The sequence below is a fragment of the Colobus angolensis genome, unplaced genomic scaffold (genome assembly GCF_000951035.1).
Source record: "Colobus angolensis palliatus isolate OR3802 unplaced genomic scaffold, Cang.pa_1.0 Scaffold317, whole genome shotgun sequence".
In the NCBI taxonomy this organism is placed as follows: Eukaryota; Metazoa; Chordata; class Mammalia; order Primates; family Cercopithecidae; genus Colobus; species Colobus angolensis.
In genome coordinates this window covers 1,277,856-1,302,015 of record NW_012116455.1, presented here as the reverse complement: position 1 = coordinate 1,302,015, position 24,160 = coordinate 1,277,856, and the positions used below count along the sequence as shown (strand labels likewise).

General features: G+C 38.9%; 1 protein-coding gene across 2 annotated transcripts in view; it reads right to left on the bottom strand.

The window, feature by feature from the left end:
- GPR89A (G protein-coupled receptor 89A) overlaps window positions 1-24,160 on the bottom strand; it is a 59,204-nt gene that overhangs the window by 12,032 nt on the left and 23,012 nt on the right. For both annotated transcript variants that reach the window (XM_011951272.1, XM_011951270.1), the window contains 5 exons: window positions 23,728-23,848; window positions 22,826-22,906; window positions 11,255-11,364; window positions 8,932-9,020; window positions 7,931-8,023 (listed from right to left, as the gene is read on the bottom strand). In XM_011951272.1, coding sequence (XP_011806662.1) covers window positions 7,931-8,023; window positions 8,932-9,020; window positions 11,255-11,364; window positions 22,826-22,906; window positions 23,728-23,848 — 494 coding nt within the window. The remainder of the gene's footprint in view (window positions 1-7,930; window positions 8,024-8,931; window positions 9,021-11,254; window positions 11,365-22,825; window positions 22,907-23,727; window positions 23,849-24,160) is intronic.

Below are 24,160 nucleotides of genomic sequence, written 5' to 3'. Positions count from 1 at the left end.
TTAAATGTAAATGGGCTAAATGCCCCAGTTAAAAGACACAGAATGGCAAATTGGATAAAGAGTCAAGACCCATTGGTATGCTGTATTCAGGAGACCCATCTCACTTGCAAAGACACACACAGGCTCAAAATAAAGGGATGGAGGAAAATTTACCAAGCAAATGGAAAGAAAAAAAAAAAAAAAAAGCAGGGGTTGCAATCCCAGTTTCTGACAAAACAGACTTTAAACCAACAAAGATCAAAAAAGACAAAGAAGGGCTTTACATAATGCTGAAGGGTTCAATTCAACAAGAGCTAACTATCCTAAATATACATACACCCAATACAGGAGCACCCAGATCTATAAAACAAGTTCTTAGAGACCTACAAAGAGACTTATACTCCCACACAGTAATAGTGGGAGACTTTAACACCCCACTGTCAATGTTAGATCATTGAGACAGAAAATTAACAACTATATTTAGGACTTGAACTCAGCTCTGGATCAAGTGGACCTGATAAGATATCTACAGAACTCTCTACCCAAAAACAATAGAATGTACATTCTTCTTGGTGCCACATGGCACTTACTCTAAAATTGATGACATAATTGAAAGTAGAACACTCCTCAGCAAATGCAAAAGAATTGAAATCAAACAGTCTCTCAGACCACAGGACAATCAAATTAGAACTCAAGACTAAGAAACTAACTAAAAACTACACAACTACATGAAAATTGAACAACTTGCTCCTGAATGACTCCTTGGTAAATAATGAAATTAAGGAAGAAATCAAGAAGTTATGTGACACTATGAGAACAAAGAGACAACATACCAGAATCTCTGGGACACAGCTAAAGCAGTGTTAAGAGGGAAATGGATAGCACTAAATGCCCACATTAAAAAGCTAGAAAGATCTCCAATCAATACCCTAACATCACGACTAAAAGAACTAGAGAACCAAGAGCAAACAAACCCCAAAGCTAGCAGAAGATAAGAAATAACCAAGGTCACAGTGGAACTGCAGGAGACAGATACATGAAAAACCCTTCAAAAAAATCAATGAATCCAGGAGTCACTTTTTGGAAAGATTAATAAAATAGACCACTACTAGACTAATAAAGAAGAAAAGAAGAATCAAACAGACACAATAAAAAATGATAAAGGGGACATCACCACTGATCCCACAGAAATACAAATAACCATCAGAGAATACTATAAACATCTCTATGCAAATAAACTAGAAAATCTAGAAGAAATGGATAAATTCTTGGACACATACATCCTCCCAAGACTGAACCAGGAAGAAGTTGAATACCTGAATAGACCCACAACGAGTTCTGAAATTGGGGCAGTAATAAGTAGCCTACCATCCAAGGAAAGCCCAGGACCAGATGGATTTACAGCTGAATTCAGAGATAAAAAGAGGAGCTGATACCATATCTTCTGCAACTATTCCAAACAACACAAAAAGAGGGACTCCTCGCTAACTCATTTTATGAGGCCAGCATCATCCTGATACCAAAATCTGGCAGAGATACAACAACAACAACAACAAAAAACTTCAGGCCAATATCCCTGAAGAACATTGATGTAAAAATCCTCAATAAAATACTGGCAAACCAAGTTCAGCAGCACATCAAAAAGCTTATCTACCATGATCAAGTCTGCTTCATCCCCAGGATGCAACGCTGGTTCAATATACACGAATCAATAAATGTAATCCATCACATAAACAGAACCAATGACAAAAACCACATGATTATCTCAATAGACACAGAAAAGGCCTTTGATAAAATTCAACATCCCTTCATGCTAAAAACTCTCAATAAACTAGGTATTGATGGAACATATCTCAAAATAATAAGAGCGATTTATAACAAACCCACAGCCAATATCATACTGAATGGGCAAAAGCTGGAAGCATTCCCTTTGAAAACTGGCACAAGACAGGACGCCCTCTCTCCCCACTCTTACTCAACATAGTATTGGAAGTTCTGTCCAGGGCAATCAGGCAAGAGAAAGAAATAAAGGGTATTCAAATAGGAAGAGAGAAAGTCAAATTTTTTTTTTTGCATATGACATAATCTTCTATCTAGAAAACCCCATTGTCTCAGCCCAAAAGCTACCTAAACTGATAAGCAACTTCAGCAAAGTCTCAAGATACAAAGTCAATATGCAGAAATCACAAGCATTCCTGTACACCAACAACAGACAAGCAAAGAGCCAAATCATGAATGAACTCCCATTTACGATTGCTACAAAGACATTACAACACCTAGGAACACAGCTAACAAGGGGAATGAAGGACCTCTTCAAGGAGAACTACAAACCACTGCTCGAGGAAATCAGAGAGGACACATACAAATGGAAAAACACTCCATGCTCCCTGATAGGAGGAATCAATATCGTGAAAACGGACATACTGCCCAAAGTAATTTATAAATTCAATGCTATTCCCATTAAACTACCATTGACATTCTTCACAGAACTAGAAAAAACTATTTTAAAATTCAATATGGAAGTGAAAAAGAGCCTGTACAGTCAAGACAATTGTAAGCAAAAAGAACAAAGCTGGAGGCATCACGCTACCTGACTTCAAACTATACTACAAGGTTACAGTAACCAAAACAGCATGGTACCGGTACAAAAACAGACACATAGACCAATGGAACAGAATAGAGAACTCAGAAATAAGACCACACATCTACAGCCATCTGATCTTTGACAAAACTGACAAAAACAAGCAATGGGAAAAGGATTCCCTATTTATTAAATGGTGCTGGGAAAACTGGCTAGCCATATGCACAAAACTGAAACTGGAACCCTTCTTTACACCTTACACAAAAATTAACTCAAGATGGATTAAAGATGTAAATGTAAAACCCAAAACTACAAAAACCCTAGAAGAAAATCTAGGTAATACCATTCAGGACATGGAACAGGCAAAGGTTTCATGACAAAAATGTCAAAAACAATTGCCACAAAAGCAAAACTTGACAAATGGGATCTAATTAAACTGAAGAGCTTCTGCATAGCTAAAGAAACTATCATCAGGGTGAATAGACAACCTACAGAATGGGAGAAAACTTTTGCAATCTATCCATCTGACAAAGGCCTAATATCCAGAATCTACAAGGAACTTAAACAAATTTACAAGAAAAAATCAAACAACCCCATTAAAAAGTAAGCAAAGGACATGAACAGACAATTCTCAAAAGAAGACATTTATGCAGCCAACAAACGTATGAAAAAAGCTCAAGCTCAGTATCACTGATCATTAGAGAAATGCAAATCAAAACCACAATGAGATACCATCTCACACTAGTCAGAATGGCAATTATTAAAAAGTCAAGAAACAACAGATGCTGGTGAGGCTACGGAGAAATAGGAATGCTTTTACACTGTTGGTGGGAATGTACATTAACTCAACCATTTTGGAAGACAGTGTGGTGATTCCTCAAAGACCCAGCACCAGAAGTACCATTTGACCCAGCAGTCCCATTACTGGGTATATACCCAAAGGAATATAAATCATTCCATTATAAAGATACATGCACATGTACATCCATTGCAGCACTATTGACAACAGCAAAGAATGGGCTATTTGGAATCAACCCAAATGCCCATCAATGATAGACTGGATAAAGAAAATGTGGTATATATACACCATGGAATACTATACTGCAATAAAAAGTAATGAGATCATGTCCATTGCAGGGACATGGATGGAGCTGGAAGCCATCATCCTCATCAAACTAATGCAGGAACAGAAAACCAAATACCACATGTTCTCACTTATAAGTGGGAGCTGAACAATGTGAACACACAGACACAGCGAGGGCTGGGGAGGGAGAGCATCAGGGAAAATAGCTAATGGATGCTGGGCTTAATACCTAGGTGATGGGTTGAGAGGTGCAGCAAATCACCATGGCACATACTTACCTATGTAACAAACTTCCACATCCTGCACATGTACCTCAGAACTTAAAATTTAAAAAAAATTGGCAAAAGATTTGAACAGATAATTCACCAAAAAAAAAAAAAAAAAATCGGTGGAAAATAAGCACATGAAAAGATGCTCAATATCATTAGATATTAAGAAAATATAAATTAAAACCACAATGCAATATCACTTCATATCTATCAGAATGTCTAAAATTAGTGAGACTGGCCATATAGAGTGTTGGTGAGGATGTGGAACAAATGAAACTCATACACAGTGCAGGCAGAAATGTAAATGATACAATTTTTTTTGGAAAAGAGTTGTCTGTTTCTTCTAAAGTTAAACATTACATCTGCCATATGATCCAGACATTCCACTCCTAAGTGCCTACTCAAGAGAAAGACAGCACATGTCTATACACAAAATTGTACACAAACGTTCACAGCAACTTTATCTGTAATATCTCCAAATTGGAAACAACTAAATATTCATCATCGGATGAATGGACAAACAAAATTGTGGCACATCCAAACCATGGAAACACTACTCAGCAATACAAAGGAATAAACTACTGATACACATCATAACATGGATAAAATCTAAAATAATCATGCTGAGTAAAATAAGCCAGACAGAAAAAGGATACATACTGTAGGATTCTACTTACATAACATTCTAGAAAATACAAAATAATATATAATGAGAGAAAGCAGATTGGCAGTCTGGGGACTAGAGGTGTGGGAGAGAGGCATTATGAAGGGACACCAGGAATCTTATGGCAGTGATGGATGGATGTGTTCTCTGTTTTGACTGTGATGATGGTTGTTGCATAGGTATATATGTATGTCAAAATGTACCCAGTTGTACATAAATATATGTTTGGTTTATGTATCAGTTATACCCCAATAAACCTGTTAAAAAATGACATGCTGGCTGTGCGCAGTGGCTCACGCCTGTAATCCCAGCACTTTGGGAGGCTGAGGCAGGTGGATCACAAGTTCAGGAGATGGATACCATCCTGGCCAAGATGGTGAAATCCCATCTCTACTAAACATACAAAAAATTAGCCAGGCGTTGTGGCGTGCACCTGTAGTCCCAGCTACTTGGGAGTGTTGCAGGAAGTCAGGGACCCTGAATGGAGGGACCGGCTGAAGCCATGGCAGAAGAACATAAATTGTGAAGATTTCATGGACATTTATCACTTCCCCAATCAATACACTTGTGATTTCCCATGCCTGTCTTTACTTTAATCTCTTAATCCTGTCATCTTCGTAAGTTGAGGATGTATGTCGCCTCAGGACTCTGATGATTGCGTTAACTGCATAAATTGTTCATAAAGCACATGTGTTTTTTTTTTTTTTTTTTTTTTAGACGGAGTTTCGCTCTGTCGCCCAGGCTGGAGTGCAGTGGCCAGATCTCAGCTCACTGCAAGCTCCGCCTCCCGGGTTTATGCCATTCTCCTGCCTCAGCCTCCCGAGTAGCTGGGACTACAGGCACCCACCACCTCGCCCGGCTAGTTTTTTGTATTTTTTAGTAGAGACGGGGTTTCACCGTGTTAGCCAGGATGGTCTCGATCTCCTGACCTCGTGATCCGCCCGTCTTGGCCTCCCAAAGTGCTGGGATTACAGGCTTGAGCCACTGCGCCCGGCAGCACATGTGTTTAAACAATATGAAATCTGGGCACCTTAAAAAAAGAACAGGTAACAGCGATGTTCAGGGAACAAGGGAGATAACCGTTACGTCTGACTGCCTGACAGCCGGGTGGAATAGAGCCATATTTCTCTTCTTACAAAAGCGAAAAGGAGAAATATTGCTGAATTCTTTTTCTCAGCAAGGAACAGCCCTGAGAAAGAGTATGCATTCCCAGGGGTAGGCCTCTAAAATGGCTGCTCTGAGAGTGTCTGTCTTATGTGGTTGCAGATAAGGGATGAAATAAGCCCCAATCTCCCGTAGGGATCCCAGACCTATTAGGATGAGGAAATTCCTGCCTAGTAAATTTTAGTCAAGACTGGTTGTTGGCTCTCAAACCCTGTCTCCTGATAAGATGTTATCAGTGACAACGCGTGTCCAGTGGGACATGAAACTTCATTAGCGATTTTAATTTCGCCCCGGTCCTGTGATCTCACCCTGCTCCCATTTGCCTTGTGATATTTTACTGCCTTGTGAAGCATGTGATTTCTGTGACCCACACCCTATTTGTACACTCCCTCCCCTTTAAAAATCACTAATAAAAACTTGCTGGTTTTGCGGCTCAGGGGGCATCACAGAACCTGCTGACATGTGATGTCTCCCCCGGACACCCAGCTTTAAAATTTCTCTCTTTTGTACTCTTTCCCTTTATTTCTCAGACCAGCTGACACTTACGGAAAATAGAAAAGAACCTACGTTGAAAAATCAGGGGCTGGTTCCCCGAAACGGGAGGCTAAGGCAGGGGAATCACTTGAATCCAGAAGGCGGAGGGGTTGTAGTGAGCCGAGAGCGTGCCACTGCACTCCAGCCTAGGTGATAGAGCGAGACTCCATCTCCCACCCTGCCCCCAAAAAAAGACATGCTTCCCTAGGCCAGGTGCGATGGCTCACACCTGTAGTCCCAGCACTTTGGGAGGCTGAGGTGGGCAGATTGCCTAGCTCAGGAGTTAGAAACCACCTTGGGCAACATGGTGAAACCCTGTGTCTACTGAAACACAAAAAAGTTAGCCAGGCATGTTGGTGCGTGCTCGTAATCCCAGCTACTTGGGAGGCTGAGGCAGGAGAATTGCTTGAGCCCAGGAGGCGGAGGTTGCAGTGAGCCGAGATCACACCACTGCATTACAGCTTGGGTGACAGAGTGAGACTCCATCTAAAAACAAAACAAAACGAAACAAGAAAACAAAAAAAGACATGCTTCCCTAAAGGCTGCATCTTAGGAAAATACCTTTTAGTAGCTTTGCTAACTGAACATACTATCTTCATTCATTCTCTCCCACTGAATGAATCCAGATTTTAAAATGTCATCTGAGTAGTACTGACATCAATTGATTATAACACTAGATCCTTTATATAATGAAAATCCTCATTCATCTACATTGATCAAAATTAACTAACAAGCTGACAAAACTCCTCTTTGCACAAATACAAACCTAGCAGGAAAGTCATCAAACTAGGAAGTCAAATCAGCCTTTTCTGTAATCACATTGAAATCCATTAGTACCTGAGTCAGAGGTAAAGATAAATACTGTACATAAAAAATATTATGAGAAAACCACAAAAGAATTAGAGTTATATGTACAGCAAATGAATTTATCTATGGAAATACATTTTAGAATTTATTGTGAACTTAATTTTTTAGGTATACACATTATTAAAAAGGACAAGTAAATTCTGAGCTGAAGGTAGAAGTTGAGGTTATATACAGTCATGTGCTCATGGGTAACACAGAAAGGAGAATGTAAAGTAAGGATTGTTTATCTCTTTCTCTCTCTCTAGATAGATGGATAGATAGAGTCTCACTCTGTTCCCAGGCTGGAGTGCAGTGGTGTAATCTTAGCTCACTGCAATGTCCGCCTCTAGGGTTCAAGCAATTCTCCTGCCTCAGCCTCCTGAGTAGCTGGGGTTACAGTGTCCACCACCACACCTGGCTAATTTCTGTATTTTTAGTAGAGATGGGGTTTCACCATGTTGGTCAGGCTGTTCTCGAACTCCTGACCTCAGATGATATGCCTGCCTTGGACTCCCAAAGTGCTGGTATTACAGGCATGAGCCACCATGCCCGGCCTCAATTTAGATATTTCATAAAATAAGGCCTTATTAACAATTTCTGACCGAAGAAAAATGCAACCTCCCTTTTCTATGTAATCTAAAAAGGAGAGAGGATAACGAATGAAGCCCAGAGATGTGAAAGATCATGCTCTCTGCTGACTCAATCACATTTGGAATTTAGTTCAATATATCAGTCAAATCCACTCTTATCTCCCTGCCATTACTAGGAAAAAACATCTAAATTCTGACAATTAAAAATAACATACTTACCATGAAAATTTTCCAAACACAGTAAATAGAGAAAAAGTAACCAAGAAAATTAAAGTATTTCCCCTTGAAAGTTTTGGAGTATTCTATTCTCTCCTGGGGGAAAACAAACACAAAACATGGTTCTCAGCAAAATATAAATTTATATTCAACACAAGTATTCTTCCCTCTATGAATCACTGCTCAGGCTAAGTAAAAAAAATTAATTTTACCATACACTGTAATAATATTAAACTAATAATAGTAGTTATGGCCAATACTTGTTGAATGCTTACTTTTAGCCAGAGACTGGAATAAACATCTTACATGCATTATCCACTTAATCTTCATACAACTCTTGTGAGATATGTTCTATTATCTTAATTTTACAGATGAGAAAATTGAGGCTTTGAGAGGTTTGATAACTTGCTCAAAGTCATACAGCTGGTGAGTAGGCTCAGGTCTATGTTTCCAAAGCCTATGTTAACTTCTATCCTATAAGGTTACTCCTGTAAAGTTATCCTAAAAAAGAATTAAAAGTTTGCAATCTTCACTAACAGATTTTGCATATTTAAATTATATTTTATTTTAGGTGTACATAAGAAAGTTACTTCTTGCAGTTTCCACACTTACTGATCTGGATCCTTTAAAACAGGGCTAGGCCATCCATGGCAGATAGGTGTCTACTGCTCTTAAAATATCACTAACTTATAAAGGAATAAAAGTAGCTACCATCTTTACCCCAGGTTAGTAGGAGGTGGTACATGCCACCTTCCTAAATGTTGAAAAGCCTCTTCTGACTATCCCACCAACTGCTACTATTGAGAGTGTTCCATTAAGGATTTTGCTAGTGATAGGAGCAATTTCATGAAGAGTGAAGATCCCTTATCCCTAATGCTTCCTGGCTGATTTGAAGCTGTGAGGTATCTCTTGCTTGGCCACAGAGAAACCTAAAAAGCCATTTAGTCTTGTTCTCTCTTTAATCATAATGGTAAAAACCACACTTCAGTTTCCTTGCTCTGTACCTTGGTAGCATACAGATCAGCTGTTTCCAGAAAAAGCTGCCTGCTTAGTTCTTCCAAAGCATCCACTTCCTGTTGAATAAGAGTAAGATCTGATACAGAACGGGCATCAAGGTTTAAATCACATAGGAATTTCAAGAAATGGCAATGAGAAAGCATATACTTCTGGTTTTTCCCATAGTGGATTCCAGGAATTGCCTGTGTTCTCAATTTCCTGTTTCACAGCCAGCAGTGCTACTTCAGAGCAACTTTCCCAACCTCTGACGCAGGTGTGTAAAAGCTTCTCCATCAAGAGCATCACCACCAAACAATTACCACTCAGTTTCTCTTAAGTCAAGCGGCTCAAACAGATGGTTTCATTTGTTTTTTGATTTATCTAGTTAGATTAAGTCAAATGTAATGTTCAAGATTGTAAATAGTTACATAATAATAACACCTCTAATAAAGCATAGCTGTGTCCTACATTATCTGAATAACTATAATGTTAGAAAAGGGAACTTATACTTTACTGTGTTCTAATATAGGCTAGGATTTACAGACATTACCTTCTTTCCAAACATTATCTTCTTTTATATCTTATCTTCATGGGATTGTCTTATCCCATGGTGTTATCCATTTTGCACATAAGGAAAGTGAGGCTCAGAGAGTTAAATAACTTGCTCAAAGTCACACGATTAATTGATAGAGATGCAAAGTCAGATCCTCTTTTCCTCCAAAGCCTGCTCTTTCCATTACACTATGTTATTTTCCAAGAACTAAATCAGGTAGAGTTATTATTCTCCCATTTACAGAACAGGGACTCAGGGAGGTTAAATAATCCTGATATGTTTGTTGACTCATCACTAACACAGCTCAAACCCATATTATTGGCTTTTATGAACTTTTAAGTAATAAATACAGTAAATATAGCCCCTTCTAAAACAGAAGCACATACTTCAATCCAAACACTCTCTCCTCTCTGATTTTTCCCACTATTATCCAAATCAGTAAGTGCCCTTCAGTTCCTTCTTAAATAGAGGCTACTACTGGCACGGTTCAGGCCACCAAACAATATGGTTTAACTAGTTACATGTCTGTCTCTCCCATGATTAGAGGGTAAGCTCCTTGAGGAGAAAGGCTGTACTCTAGTCATCATTTTATTATTTAGCACTCGGCCTGGAAATAGGAGATACAAAATAAAAGTTTCTTGATTAAATAAATCTAAATTAATCCTTTTTCTTTCTCTTCCACAATCATCTTGCCTTTCTTTGATCTTATTCTTACCTTCATTTGACACCAGGACATAAATCATAATTTGTAGCAAGAATAGACATCTTTCTGTAATTGGGGCAAAAGGGAATTTGTATTTCCCTGGGACAGAGAAGGAAACAGGAGTATGCTATCTTATGTTTAGTTCCCCAAAATTTCGACCTAATAGTGCCAGAGCCACACAGAAATTTGGTTACATAATTTGGGAAGTAGTTCAACATCAAACCAGTCAGGAAAGAACAATTTATTAATCTATTAATCAAATCCCCTTTATTCTTTCTTAGTTTGAGACTGGGTATAGCTCTGTTGCCCAGGCAGGAGTACAGTGGCACGATCTGGGCTCACTGCTACCTCAGCCTCCTAAGTTCAAACAATTCTCCCACCTCAGACTCCTGTAGTAGTTGGGACTACAGGCACATGCCACTAGGCCTGGCTAATTTTTGCATATTTTGTAGAGACGAGGTTTTGCCATGTTGCCCAGGCTCGTCTTGAACTCCTGGGTTCAAGTGATCTGCCCACCTCAGTCTTGCAAAGTGCTGGGATTACAGGGATGAGCCACTGCGCCCAGCCTCTCCTTGATTCTTTAAACCAAAATGTTGCTGGAAAAGCAGAGCTACTTAAAAATTGTTTAGGAATACTAATTACTTTAGAAATGGGCCTTTACCATCCCATATACAAGCCATTTATTTTAGGTAGCCATTATGCTTTATGGTGGTTTTTCAGAGTTGAGAAATGTAATAGTGTAGTGGAAAGAACTATGAAGAGGAGATCACAGTTACGTTTCTAGCTTTGCCACAAACCACTGTGTGACTTAACCTCTCTGGGTCTATTTTCTCATCTGTAAAATGGAAAGACTGACTTTTTAAGACTGCTTCAGCTCAAAGACAATGATTTTATGATCTTGTGCGGGTGTTGGAAAGATGACTGTACACATGGTATTTCCTAAGCCTAGTAGCTCTTAGGAGTTTGGACTCTGATGCAGTCAGGTACCTTAGAAGGGACTACCTCAATACTACAGTTTTCTTTTGCTCTTGGTCCAGAGTTGAGAAAAAGAATCAAGTAGAGAGACAAAGGATACTTTCACTTCCTGGTGCTGAAGTGGTAACACTTTTTATCATTCCCCAGAAACCTGATGGTTTGTTATGCACTTCCCCTTTCTGGAACATTGTTCTCCGTGCCATTGCCATCCTGAAATGAAAGAAAATATAAAGCCTCAGCAAGGAAGCATGGACCCTCACAGTCTAGTCCCATCCACTTTCCAGTCTCACAACTGCCTCTCATGTACTGAGCTGTTTCTGGAAGGATATTGATTCTGGAGTCCTACTTTTCCACTACTTACAACTGAAGGGAAACTATGTGGAAACAATGTGGCCTGGGTGAAGAACAGAATTTGGGCTAGGCAATAAATTTGAGGACTGGCTCTGCCACTTGGAAGCTGGGAGGTCTTAAGAGTTTTTGGCCGGGCGCGGTGGCTCAAGCCTGTAATCCCAGCACTGTGGGAGGCCGAGACGGGCGGATCACGAGGTCAGGAGATCGAGACCATCCTGGCTAACACGGTGAAACCCCATTGCTACTAAAAAAAAATACAAAAAACTAGCCGGGCGAGGTGGCAGGCGCCTGTAGTCCCAGCTACTCCGGAGGCTGAGGCAGGAGAATGGCGTAAACCCAGGAGGCGGAGTTTGCAGTGAGCTGAGATCCGGCCACTGCACTCCAGCCTGGGCGACAGAGCGAGACTCTGTCTCAAAAAAAAAAAAGAGTTTTCATTTCCTCATCTCTGGATGGTTGTGAAGATAAATGAGATAATATATATGAATTCATGTTGTCAACTACAACGTGTTATACATAGTTTAATTACTACAGTTACCATTTAAAGACAAAATAAAACAGCTAACATACCTGGCCGGGCGTGGTGGCTCACACCTGTAATCCCAGCACTTTGGGAGGCTGAGGTGGGTGGATCACCTGAGGTTGGGAGTTCAAGATCAGCATGGGCAACATGGTGAAACCCCGTCTCTACTAAAAATACAAAAATTAGCTGGGCGTGGTGACCCATGTTTGTAATCCCAGCTACTTGGGAGGCTGAGGCAGGAGAACTGTGTGACTCTAGGAGGCAGAGGTTGCAGTGAGCTGAGATCACGCCACTGCACTCCAGCCCGGGTGACAGAGTGAGACTCTATCTCAAAAAATAAACAAAAAACAAACAAAAGAAAACAGCTAACATACCTAACTAAAGGACCAAATACAGAGTTAGAAACGAAATACATGTTTTCTTCCTTCTTTTTCAAAGGCAGACAAAAGGAAAAAAAAAAATAGCAAAGTTGCATAAACCCGTCTAAAATATTAGTCTCTAAGTCCAATACCCTCACCTTCTGTAATCTGTCCTATGGCTGAATAAATCAACAGGAAACGTATCACTCTTTGTCCTCTCAGTCTGTGGAGGACCGACTGGTACAGCGGTAGCTGCTGGCATATCCCAACCCACCACAAAGGTATTAACAGGGTCCTCGTGAGGATCAAAAAAAAGATCATTTGTACATAATTGATTATTTAAAGGGTTTAATGGGCCAAGGCCTACAGGCATAAAATGAACTAGGATGAGTCTAACAAAAATAGAGTAGCAGGACCAAAGAAAAATGTAACTCAAGGTGGATATTTTTGGGAGGCAAAAGATAAAAACGGTGAAGAGCAAGAAGCAGCATTGGTTTTTATGCCTGGGACTAATACAAACAGCACCAATGGTACCAAAGATCAAATGATATTTCTATGGGTGAAATTCTTTGAGTCATTAGCTAAAATGATATTAACAAGAAAGAATGTCAGCCATGTTGACTTAACTGTTTCCTTTTGAAAATGACCTTTGCCTGGATACTGAGTGAACGAAACACAGCTCTTTTAGCTCTTTCTGCCTTTCTTCTAACTGCACATCTACTATCACTCACCATTTTGGGAAGATGTAATAAACAACCAAGAAGAGGCTCAGACCTAGGGAGATTCTGACTGGTAAGATTCAGGCTTAGTAATTCTAGGTTTTTATATTTTCATAGTTGAAAAAGCTAGAACACATACATAAAGAAAGCAAGGGTTTTATTCCATTCATTTAATAGTTCATTTCAGCTTAACATGCAGGATTAAAGGAGGCAGTTGTGAGAGAGGAAGCACAGAGCTCATTTCTACTGTTCTTATTTTCAGTGTCTACAATACAACAAACACTAATGACTGGCTGTGGAGTGGAATCGATTGAGTACGTAAAGGTGACTGACACTGTGCTGTGGTCTCATAATAGGCAAAGAAGTATAATCACTAGAAGTGAAAGTTAGAGGCACATAGACAAGCACGGCCTTGTTTTAAACAATTCACTTTTACTTTCAATTGCACCAAGAATCTATTAATTCTAAACCAATTTTGCTCTTATCAAGTGAATTGTAGATGAAAAAGAAATGATCATATATTTAAGAAGGTAACAATATTAAACCTTCTGAAATGTGAAAAGAAATTTAAAAACCCCCAACAATATGAGGTACTATAGAATTAGATCACCTCCATCTTCAACTTTTCTTTACTATCAACATCACTATTGACTCTTTATAACAAGGGTAGCTTACAAGAAATTATCTATTTGTTATTAGCCCAATGTCATTTAAAAGTTCCTAATATGGAAAAACATATGCACTAGGCTGAGGTTTGGTGGTAGTGTACAAGAAAAGAAGCTAAAAAATGTCTATTGTGGTTTAAATATCAGTCAATTATTTTCTGGTCTTTGCTGTTTCTAGTAGGAAGTCAGCCATTATTTTTTTTTAAACTTTTGAAATAATTGTAGATTCATAATGTGGTTTTGAGAAAAAACACAGAGAGATTCTATGTACCCTTTACCCAGATTTCCTCAACTGAAACACCTTGCAAAGCTCTAGTACAACCAGGACACTGACACTGATAGAGTCACAATACAGGACATTTCCATCACTACAAGGATCCTTCAGGCTGCACCTATACAGCTTATCTCCCTCCCACCTCCAATTCCTTAACTCTGGCAACCATGAATCTGTTCTCCATTTCTGCCATTTTGTCATTTCAAAAATGTATATATAACTAGAATCATACAGTATATATTATTTGGGGATTCTTTTTTCACTCAGCATAATTTTCTAGATTTATCCAGGTTGTTGTGTGTATCAATAGCTTGTTCATTTTTCCTGCCAAATAGTATTCCATGGCATGAATGTACCACAGTTTGTTTAACCATTCACCCACTGAAGAATATCTCATTTGTTTCCAGTTTTGGAGCTACTATGAATAAAGCTGCTATAAACATTCAAGTACATTTTTTTGTGTGAACATAAATCTTCATTTCTCTGGATGAATGCCCTGGAGTGCAATTGTTAGGGTGTGTTAACTGCATGTTTAACTTTTAAAGAAAGAGCTAAAATGTGTTCCAGAGGGACTATACCATTCTACATGGATGCCAGCAATGTGTGAGTGATCCAGTTGCTCTGCATTCTTATTAGTATTTGGTATTGTCACTAATTTTTATTTTAGCCATTCTGACAGGTGTGTAGTGATATCTCAATGTGGTTTTAATGGCATATCCATAATGGCTAATAACGTTGAATCCATATTGGCTAACAACGTTGAACACCTTTTCATGCAGTTATGTGCCATTTGTATATCCTCTACAATAAAACGTTCATCATTTTTGCTTATTTTCTAACTGCACTGCTTTTTTTTTAATGTAAGCTTTGAATGTTTTTTATTCTAGATACTAGTGCTTTCTCAAATAAGTGGCTTGCAAATATTTTCTCCCAGTGGTAGCTTATCTTTTCATGCACTTAACAGTCTTTATTTTTTTTTGAGAAGGAGTGTTGCTCTGTTGCCCAGGCTAAAGTGCAGTGGCTCCATCTTGGCTCACTGCAACCTCTGCCTCCCAGGTTCAAGCCATTCTCCTGTCTCAGCCTCCCAAGTAGCTGGGATTATAGGCGCCCGCCACCATGCCTGGCAAATTATTTTTTTTTTTTTAGTAGAGATGGGGTTTCATCATCTTTGCCAGGCTGGTCTCAAACTCCTGACCTTGTGATCCAGCCACTCTGGCCTCCCAAAGTGCTGGGATTACAGGTGTCAGCCACCACACCCGGCCTTAACAGTCTTTTACAGAGCAAAAGTGTTAAATTTTGATGGAGTCCAATTTATCAATTTTTCCTTTTATGGATTTTACTTTTGGTATCAAGTAAATAACTTTTTGCTTAGCCCTTGATTCCAAAGATTCTCTCCTGTTTTTTTTTTTTTTTTCTGAAAGTTTTATAGTTTTACATTTTAGTCTATTATCTGTTTTAATTTTTTTTTTTTTTTTGAGATGGCGTCTTGCTCTGTTGCCCAGGCTGGAAGGCAGTGGTGGATCTCGGCTCACTGCAACCTCCACCTCCAGGGTTCAAACAATTCTCGTGCCTCAGCCTCCTCAGTAGCTGGGATTACAGGTGCCCGCTACCACACCTGGCTAATTTTTTGTATTTTTAGTAGAGGGGGGTTTCGCCATGTTCACCAGGCTAGTCTTGAACTCCTGACCTTAAGTGATCCGTCTGCCTCGGCCTCCCAAAGTGCTGGGATTACAAGTGTGAGCCACTGTGCCCTGCCTGTTTTAATTTTATATAAGGTGTAAGACTTAGATTTAGATTCATTTTTTTAACCTATGGATGCCTAATTGCTCTAGCACCATTTGGTGAAAGGCTATCTTTCCTCCACTGAACTTTTGCATCTCTGTCAAAAATTAGCTGGGCGTATTTGTGTATTTCTTTCTTTCTTTTTTTTTTTTTTTGAGACGGAGTTTTGCTCTGTTGCCCAGGCTGGAGGGCAGTGGAGCAATCTCAGCTCACTGCAACCTCCGCCTCCTGGATTCAAGCAATTTTCCTGTCTCAACCTCCCAAGAAGCTGGGACCACAGACGCATGCCACCATGTCCAGCTCATTTTTGTATTTTTAGTAGAGACAGGGTTTCGCCATATTGGTCAGGCTGGTCTCAAACTCCTGACCTCAGGTGATCTACCTGCCTCAGCCTCCCAAAGTGTTTGGATTATAGGCGTGAGCCACTGTGCCTGGCCATGTGTATTTCTGGGTTCTCTTTTCTGTTCCACTGATCTATGTTTACCAGTACCACAGTCTTGATTATTGTAGCTAAATAATATGTTTTAAGATCAGGTAGACAAATTCCTCTCATATTGCTCTTTTTAAAAATTGTATTAACTATTCTAGTTATTTTGCCTTTCTGTACAAATTTTAGAATAGTTTTGTGGGCCAGGCGCGGTGGCTCAAGCCTGTAATCCCAGCACTTTGGGAGGCCGAGACGGGTGGATCACGAGGTCAGCAGATCGAGATCATCCTGAGCTACACGGTGAAACCCCGTCTCTACTAAAAAATACAAAAAACTAGCCGGGCGAGATGGCGGGCGCCTGTAGTCCCAGCTACTTGGGAGGCTGAGGCAGGAGAATGGCGTAAACCCGGGAGGCGGAGCTTGCCGTGAGCTGAGATCGCGCCACTGCACTCCAGCCTGGGCGACAGAGCTAGACTCCGTCTCCAAAAAAAAAAAAAAAAAAAAGAATAGTTTTGTGTATATCTACAAATAAATCTTGCTGGGATTTTGAAATGAATAACATTAAATTTGTATATCAATTTGGGGAGAATTAACATCATTACTATGTTGAGTCTCCCAATCTATTAACATGGTATGTCTATTTATTTGTATCTTCTTTGATTTTTTTCATTAGTTTTATAATTTTCAGCAAATGGTCCTGTATACATGTTTTGTTAGACTTCTACCTAGGTATTTCATTTTGTGAGTGATTGTAAGTAGTGTATTTAAACATTTGATGTCCACATGTCCATTGCTAGCTTATAGAAAGACAATTGATTTAAAAAAATTTGATTTTCAAGACGGGGTCTTGTTATATTGCTCTCAGGCTGCATTCAAACTCCTGGGCTCAAACAATTCTCTTGCTTTAGCCTCTTGAGTAGCTGGTCAGGCGCATGTACCACTGCTCCTGGCTACAATTGATTTTTGTATGTTTTTTTAATATTCTACAATGTTGCTGAATAACCATTACTTTTGTTTTCCATTGCTGCTTTCAAGATTTTCTCTTTATTTTTGTCTTTTAGCAGTTTCACTATATATACACGTAGGTGTAGTTTTCTTATGTTTTGGGCTGGTATTTCTTTAAATACTTTTTCTGCCCCTTTCCTTTTCTTCTAGAACTCCAACCATAATAATGTTGGACTGCTTGATATTGTCTCCTACTGAGACTTTTGTTCATTTTTCTTCAATCTTTTTTTAAAAAAATATTTGTTTGTTTTTTCTTCTTTTTGAGACAGTCTCGCTCTGTCACCTGGGGTGGGGTGCAGTGGTGAGATTGCAGCTCACTACAACTTCCGCCTCCCAGGTTCAAGCCATTCTCCTGCCTCTGCCTCCTGAGTAGCTGGGACTACAGGCTCCTACCACCACGCCCAGCTAATTTTTAAATTTTTGGTACAGACAGGGTTTCGCCATGTTGGTCAGACCTCAAGTGATCCACCTGCCTTGGCCTGCCAAAGTGCTGGGATTACCTGGCCATTTTTCTTCAATCTTTTATCTCTCTATTCTTCAGATTAAATAATTTCTATTAATCTATCTCATTTTTTATTTTATGTTTTAAGACACAGTCTCGCTCTGTCACCCAAGCTGGAGTGCAGTGGCTTGATCTCGGCTCACTACAACCTCTGCCGCCTGGGTTCAAGAGATTCTCCTGCCTCAGTTTCCCAAGTAGTTGTGACTACAGGCACGTGCCACCACGCCAGCTAATTTTTGTATTTTTGGTAGAGACAGCGTTTCACTATGTTGGCCAGGCTGGTCTCGAACTCCTAATCTCAGGTGACCCACCCACCTCGGCCTCCCAAAATGCTGGGATTACAGGCATGAGCCACCATGCCCAGTCTGAATTTTTATTGATCTGATTCTTCTGTCATCTCAATTCTCCTGTTAAGCCAGCCTAGTAAAATTTTTATTTCAGTTACTGTAGTTCTCAGTCTTTGGATTTCTATTTTGTTGTTTTTTAAAAGTTTCCATTTCTCTGTTGGGATTCTCTCTTTTCACTTGTATCATGCTTTCCTTCACTTTTTTGAATATATTTGTAATGGTTACTTTCAAGTCTTTGTTAAATCTATAATCTGGATCCACTTGGAGTTAGTGTCTATTGGCTGCTTTTTATCTTGAACGTTGGTTATATAGTCTTGTTTCTTTATATGTCTAGCAAGTTTTAGTTGAAGGTAATATGTTGTAGTGACTTTGGAATCTGTTTTGTTTTTCTGAGAACTGTTAATTTTTTGGTACTAGTAAGCAGTTTATTTACTTAGACTCAAACTGTGAAATCTGTCATACCTGCAGCAGCTAATGTTTCTGCTCAGTTTCCTGGTTTCTAGCTTCTCCTTTTTTAGCCTAACTCCCTGACAGTCTCCACTGAGCTTGAGCTTGTATAGGGTAGTGGTAGTCTGGACAGATTCTATAGTCATATTTTAGGGCTTATCCTCTCTGTGGATCTTTTGCTTCTAGGGATCTCTCTTAAATTTTCAATTGCTTTGCCAGTCTTGAGTTCTACCCTCTGACACCTCAAGCCAGTAAGGCTTTCACTTTCTGTCATCCAAGCTGTGTGTTCAACCTGCACATAGCTCAGAAAATGCACTCAATCAAAGGCACAGCAACCTTGCAAATCACACCAAGAAGCAGTTCAATATATCAAGGGTAGACTCTCTTCCAGTTTCTGCCTATTTTCCCTCAGGCTCTTTGGTATTTACCATGGAAATACATTATTTAATGATGATACAGGGATTTGGGAAGGGTTTATACTGAGATTTTGGATCATAGTCCTTCTGCATTTCCCTCATTTCCAAAATTTCCCCTTTAAATTTTCAGTTACTCAGCTGATTTAAACTTTTATCAATCTGCACGCTTGAGTGGGTGCTGGGAGGGTGGGTGGTGGCTGAGGAGCACTTCCAGGCAAGAAAGCCATAAACTTGCAATAGTTACCTGATGCTCTTCTCAAATTTCTACCTGCCTCTGTTCATTTTCCAGTGACTTCAAATACTTGCTTTTAACATTTTTTCCAGTTTTCATGATTTTCTGTAAGGAAAGGCTTAAATTCTTTCCACTGTCATTTCTGGAAGTTTCCTCTATTATCGTTTGAGAGTGGCTGTGGGTGGTGCTGAAATTTCACTAGTGAGTATGTTTCTTCCCCTATCCCTACAAAATTTCAAAGAGATCCTAGAAAAACTAATTCAAGGTAGAGGTTAACATTTTTTCCTCCACTGTTCCAAACGGGAAGACATATGCCTCTTTCCTTCTCCCACTTTAAACCATTAACTTTTTTGTATATAACAAATGTTACTTTTCTTGTATGTCATCTCACTGGCCCTCTACTGTTAAGGTAAAATATGGTTTTCTGGTCACTACTGCTCCCCAACTATGACTGTTTGCAAAAACAGTTTTCCTTTTTTATTAAAAAAATTTTTATTTTGTAAAACCACTTGCAAACAACAAAAACAGTTTTTCTATATTGTGGTAAATGGCAAGGGCACTGTATGAATCCTAAGGGCCCCAGTGTTGTCATGTTAGCTGTCTATCTGCCCTGTTAGTTCCACTGGGTAAAGGACTGTGCTAATGGGGTCATGTTGGGAGGCTGATTCTTCTGTGAGCCACTCAAATTAATAAAACCTACTGTTGGACCACAAACCATTCCTGATCCTGACCAGACAATGCATTATAGGGGAAATGGGCTATAGTATGTACAGATCAGAGTCAATTCCTTAGCAGTATTAGTATGAAATGGCTTAAAAGTATACATCCACACTTGACATGGGTCACAACTTCACTTTTTTTTTAGACAGAGTCTCGTTCTGTCCCCCAGGCTGCAGTGCAGTGGTGCAATCTTGGCTCACTGCAAACTCTGCCTCCCAGTTTCAAGCAATTCTCCTGCCTCAGCCTCCCAGGTAGAAAAAATTCAGGACAATAAGGCTGGGCGTGGTGGTTCACGCCTGTAATCCCAGCACTTCGGGAGGATAAGGCAGGTGGATCACTTGAGGTCAAGAGTTTGAGATCAGCCTGGTCCAACATGGTGAAACCCCCTTTCTACTAAAAATACAAAAATTAGCTGGGTGTGGTGGCACGCCTATAATCCCAGCTACTCGGGAGGCTGAGGCGGGAGAACTGCTTGAACCTGGGAGGTGGAGGCTGCAGTGAGCTGAAATCACATCACTGCACTCCAGCCTGGGCAACAGAGCGAGACTCTGTCTTAAAAAAAAAAATTCAAGACAATAGACAATATTCTATTCCTCAAATACAAAAGTCACACACCAGTCTATGAGCATGGAATATCTTTCCATTATTTGTGTCTTCTACAATTTCTTCTATTAATGTTTTATAGTTTTCAGTGTCCAGGTCTTTCTTCCTCCTTGGTTAAATTTCTTCCTAAGTATTTTTTCTTGTAGCTATTTTAAGTGGGATGGTTCATTATTAGAATGTTCGTTGAACATCAGTATTGTTAAAACGTCCATACTACCTAAAGCAATCTATAGATTTAATGTAATCCTTCTCTATCAAAATTCCAATGCCACTTTTCATAGAAATAGAAAAAATAATCCTAAAATGCATATGGAACCAGAAAAAACCGAATTGCCAAGGCAATCATGAACAAAAGAACAAAGCTGGAGGCATCATACTATCTTATTTCAAATTATACTACAAAGCAATAGTAATTAAAACAGCATGATACGAGCATAAGCACAGACTCATTGACCAAGGGAACAGAATAGAGAACCCAGAAATAAACCCACACATGTATGGTCAATTGATTTTTGACAAGGGTGCCACATGCACACACTGGGAAAATGATAGTCTTTTCACTAAATGGTGTTGGGAAAACTGAATATCTATCTGCAGAAGAATGAAATTGGACCCTTATCTCACTCAATATATAAAAATTAACTCAAAATGGACTAAACACTTAAGCCTGGAAACTGTAAAACTACTAGAAGAAAATAGGGGAAAAACTACACAAATTGCTCTGAACAATAACTTTTCAGATTTAATCCCCAAAGTGCAAGCAATTAAAGCAAAAATAGACAAACGGGATTACATCAAAATAAAAAGCTTCTGCGCAAAAAAGAAAACAATTAGCAGAGTGAAGACACAACCTACGGACTGGAAGAAAATATCTGCAAGCCATATGTCTGATAAGGGGTTGGTATACAAAATACATAAGGACCTCAAACAACGCTATAGAACGAAAACAAATAACCTGATTTTTAAATGGGCAAGGAACCTGAATAGACATTTCTCAAAAGAAGGCATACACATGACCAATAGATATATCAAATAATGTTTAACATACTAGCCATTAAGGAACTGCAAACTAAGACACAATGAGATATCACCTCGTACCTGTCAGAATGACTACTATCAAAGGGGCAAAAGATAAAGAATGCTGGTGTGGACGCTGAGGAAAGGGAACCCTTATGACATTGTTGGTGGAAATGTAAATTAGCACAACCACTATGGAAAACACTGTGGAGGTTCCTACAAAAACTGAAAATGGAATTGCTATATGATCCAGTAATCCCACTTCTGAGTATTTACCCAAAAGATATGAGATCAGTAAAATGTCAAACAGATATACGTACACCCATGTTCACTGCAGTATTATTTACAATAGCCAAGTTATGGTATCAATCTATATGTCCATCAACAGAAAAATGGATAAAGAAAATATGGCATATATAGACAACAGAATAGTATTCAGGCTTAAGGAAGGAAATTCTTTCATTTGTTAGTGGAGAATACCATGCTAAGCAAAATGAGTTGGACACAGAAAGACAAATACTGCATATTCTCACTTATATGTGGAATCTAAAACAATGAACTCAACAGAAGCAGAGGGTAGAATGATGGTTACCAGAGGCTAGATGGGTGGGAGGAATGGAGAGATGATGGCCAAAGGGTACAAAGCTTCAGTTAGACAGGAGGAATAAGGTTTTTTTTCTTTGCGATATACTGTACAGCATGATGAATATAATAAATAATAATGTATTGTACATTTCAAAATCAATGAGAGTAAATTTCAAATGTTTTCATCACAAAAAAAAAGCACATGAGGTGATAGATATGTTAATGAGCTTGATTTAATTATTCCACTTTGTATGCCACAAATATACACAACTATAATTTGTCAATTTACAATTTAAAAAATTAAACAAATTTTAATTTATCTAAGGAGAATGATCTAAATTCAAGAAATGAGATTGAATTTGAGAATTTTCTTTCACACAAAACACTAAATCTTTTAAAAAAATTTTTTTATATTTTTAATTTTATTATTATTGTTATTTTAAAGGGATGGGGTCTCACTATGTTACCCAGGCTAATCCTGAACTTCTGGGCTCAAGTGATCCTCCCGTCTTGGCCTCCCAAAGTGCAGGGATCACAGGTGTGAGCCACTGTGTTCAGCCAACACTAAATCTTTGATAGTACTTTACCTTATAATAAAAATGAACAAGATAACATTCCCTGCCAGCACCAATTCATAGTCAAATTTTCTTGTTGAGAAATTGTAACAGAGTCCAGATGTTTTACAGTGTTGATATCTTACCTTTTCTTTTTGCTTATGATCATATCCATGGTTTGGAGCAGTCGCCGTTCCAGGGCTAGAATATCTGTGTCAGTCACATTCCTACAAAAAGCACAAACTGCTAGCAAAATGTTTTGGGGTCCCACTCTTGGGCATGATACAGGGTATCTGGAGAGACACACAGACTTCAACTTTACCCACTACTTTTTTCTAGAAAATAGTAAAATGACCATAATAAACTAAAATGCTTTTGCTCTCATTTCTTATAGCTAACCCTCTGGGATCTCAGGGAAATGGAATTTACCCAGCTCTCTTACAGTTTTTCTTAGCTTTGATCCAGTGACATTTATATATATATATAAATATTTTTATTTTATTTTTTATTATACTTTAAATTCTGGGATACATGTGTAAAACGTGCAGGTTTGTTACATAAGTATATACATGCCATGGTGCTTTGCTGCACCCATCAACCCATCATTTATTTATGAAAGAGTCTTGCTCTGCCACCAAGGCTGGAGTGCAGTGGTGTGATCTCAGCTCAGTGACGTTTAGGATGTATGTTTAAGCACACTATTAACTTGGTATTGTCTTCTACTAGGAACTAAACTGCTGAAGTTGGGGTTGGTTTATACTGCTGGTCACTAGAAATGTGCCTTTAAAAAGTGGGAGGGGAGTGTCAGATTGAAATTTGCCATTCCAAATATAAATGAATGTAGGACAAATAGCAAAGGCAAGCAGTACAAGTGATAAGACTTATTTAGAAAGATTTCCAGGTCAATGCCCATAGGGACAGAGGAAGAGAAGAATAAAAAGACAGTGTCATAGATCTAATATATAATCTTAAAGATGGTGGCATAATATGACATATATATTCAAGAAGTAATGGGGCAAAAAAGAAAGGATGCAAAGCGCTCTGTTACCTGAGGAAGTAAGACATGTAAGTGTACGGGCAGTTGACAGCACCAAATCCAGAAAGGAGGGCCATGAGAGTCACTCCAATCACACCAACCCGGCTGATGAGCTGTTCTATGGATAAGATCCCTAAAAACATCAAGGCACATTAATGCCAGGCAACACAGATAAAATGGCTCTCATCTGTACTGCAAAAGGAAACATTACTGAAAACATTAACCATTACACATAACTAACTCATACAAGCCAACTTTTAATTATTAATGTGTAGATGATAATAAAGAGTATAATAAATATACTAAATATAGTATATAGAGTATAATATATATAGTACATATAGATAATAAATAGAGTATAGTAAATATACTAAAAGTTTACAGATTTTCCTCTTGTCCTATATGCTTCAGAGTGATCTCTTTTATCGGGTGATAACAGTAAAAT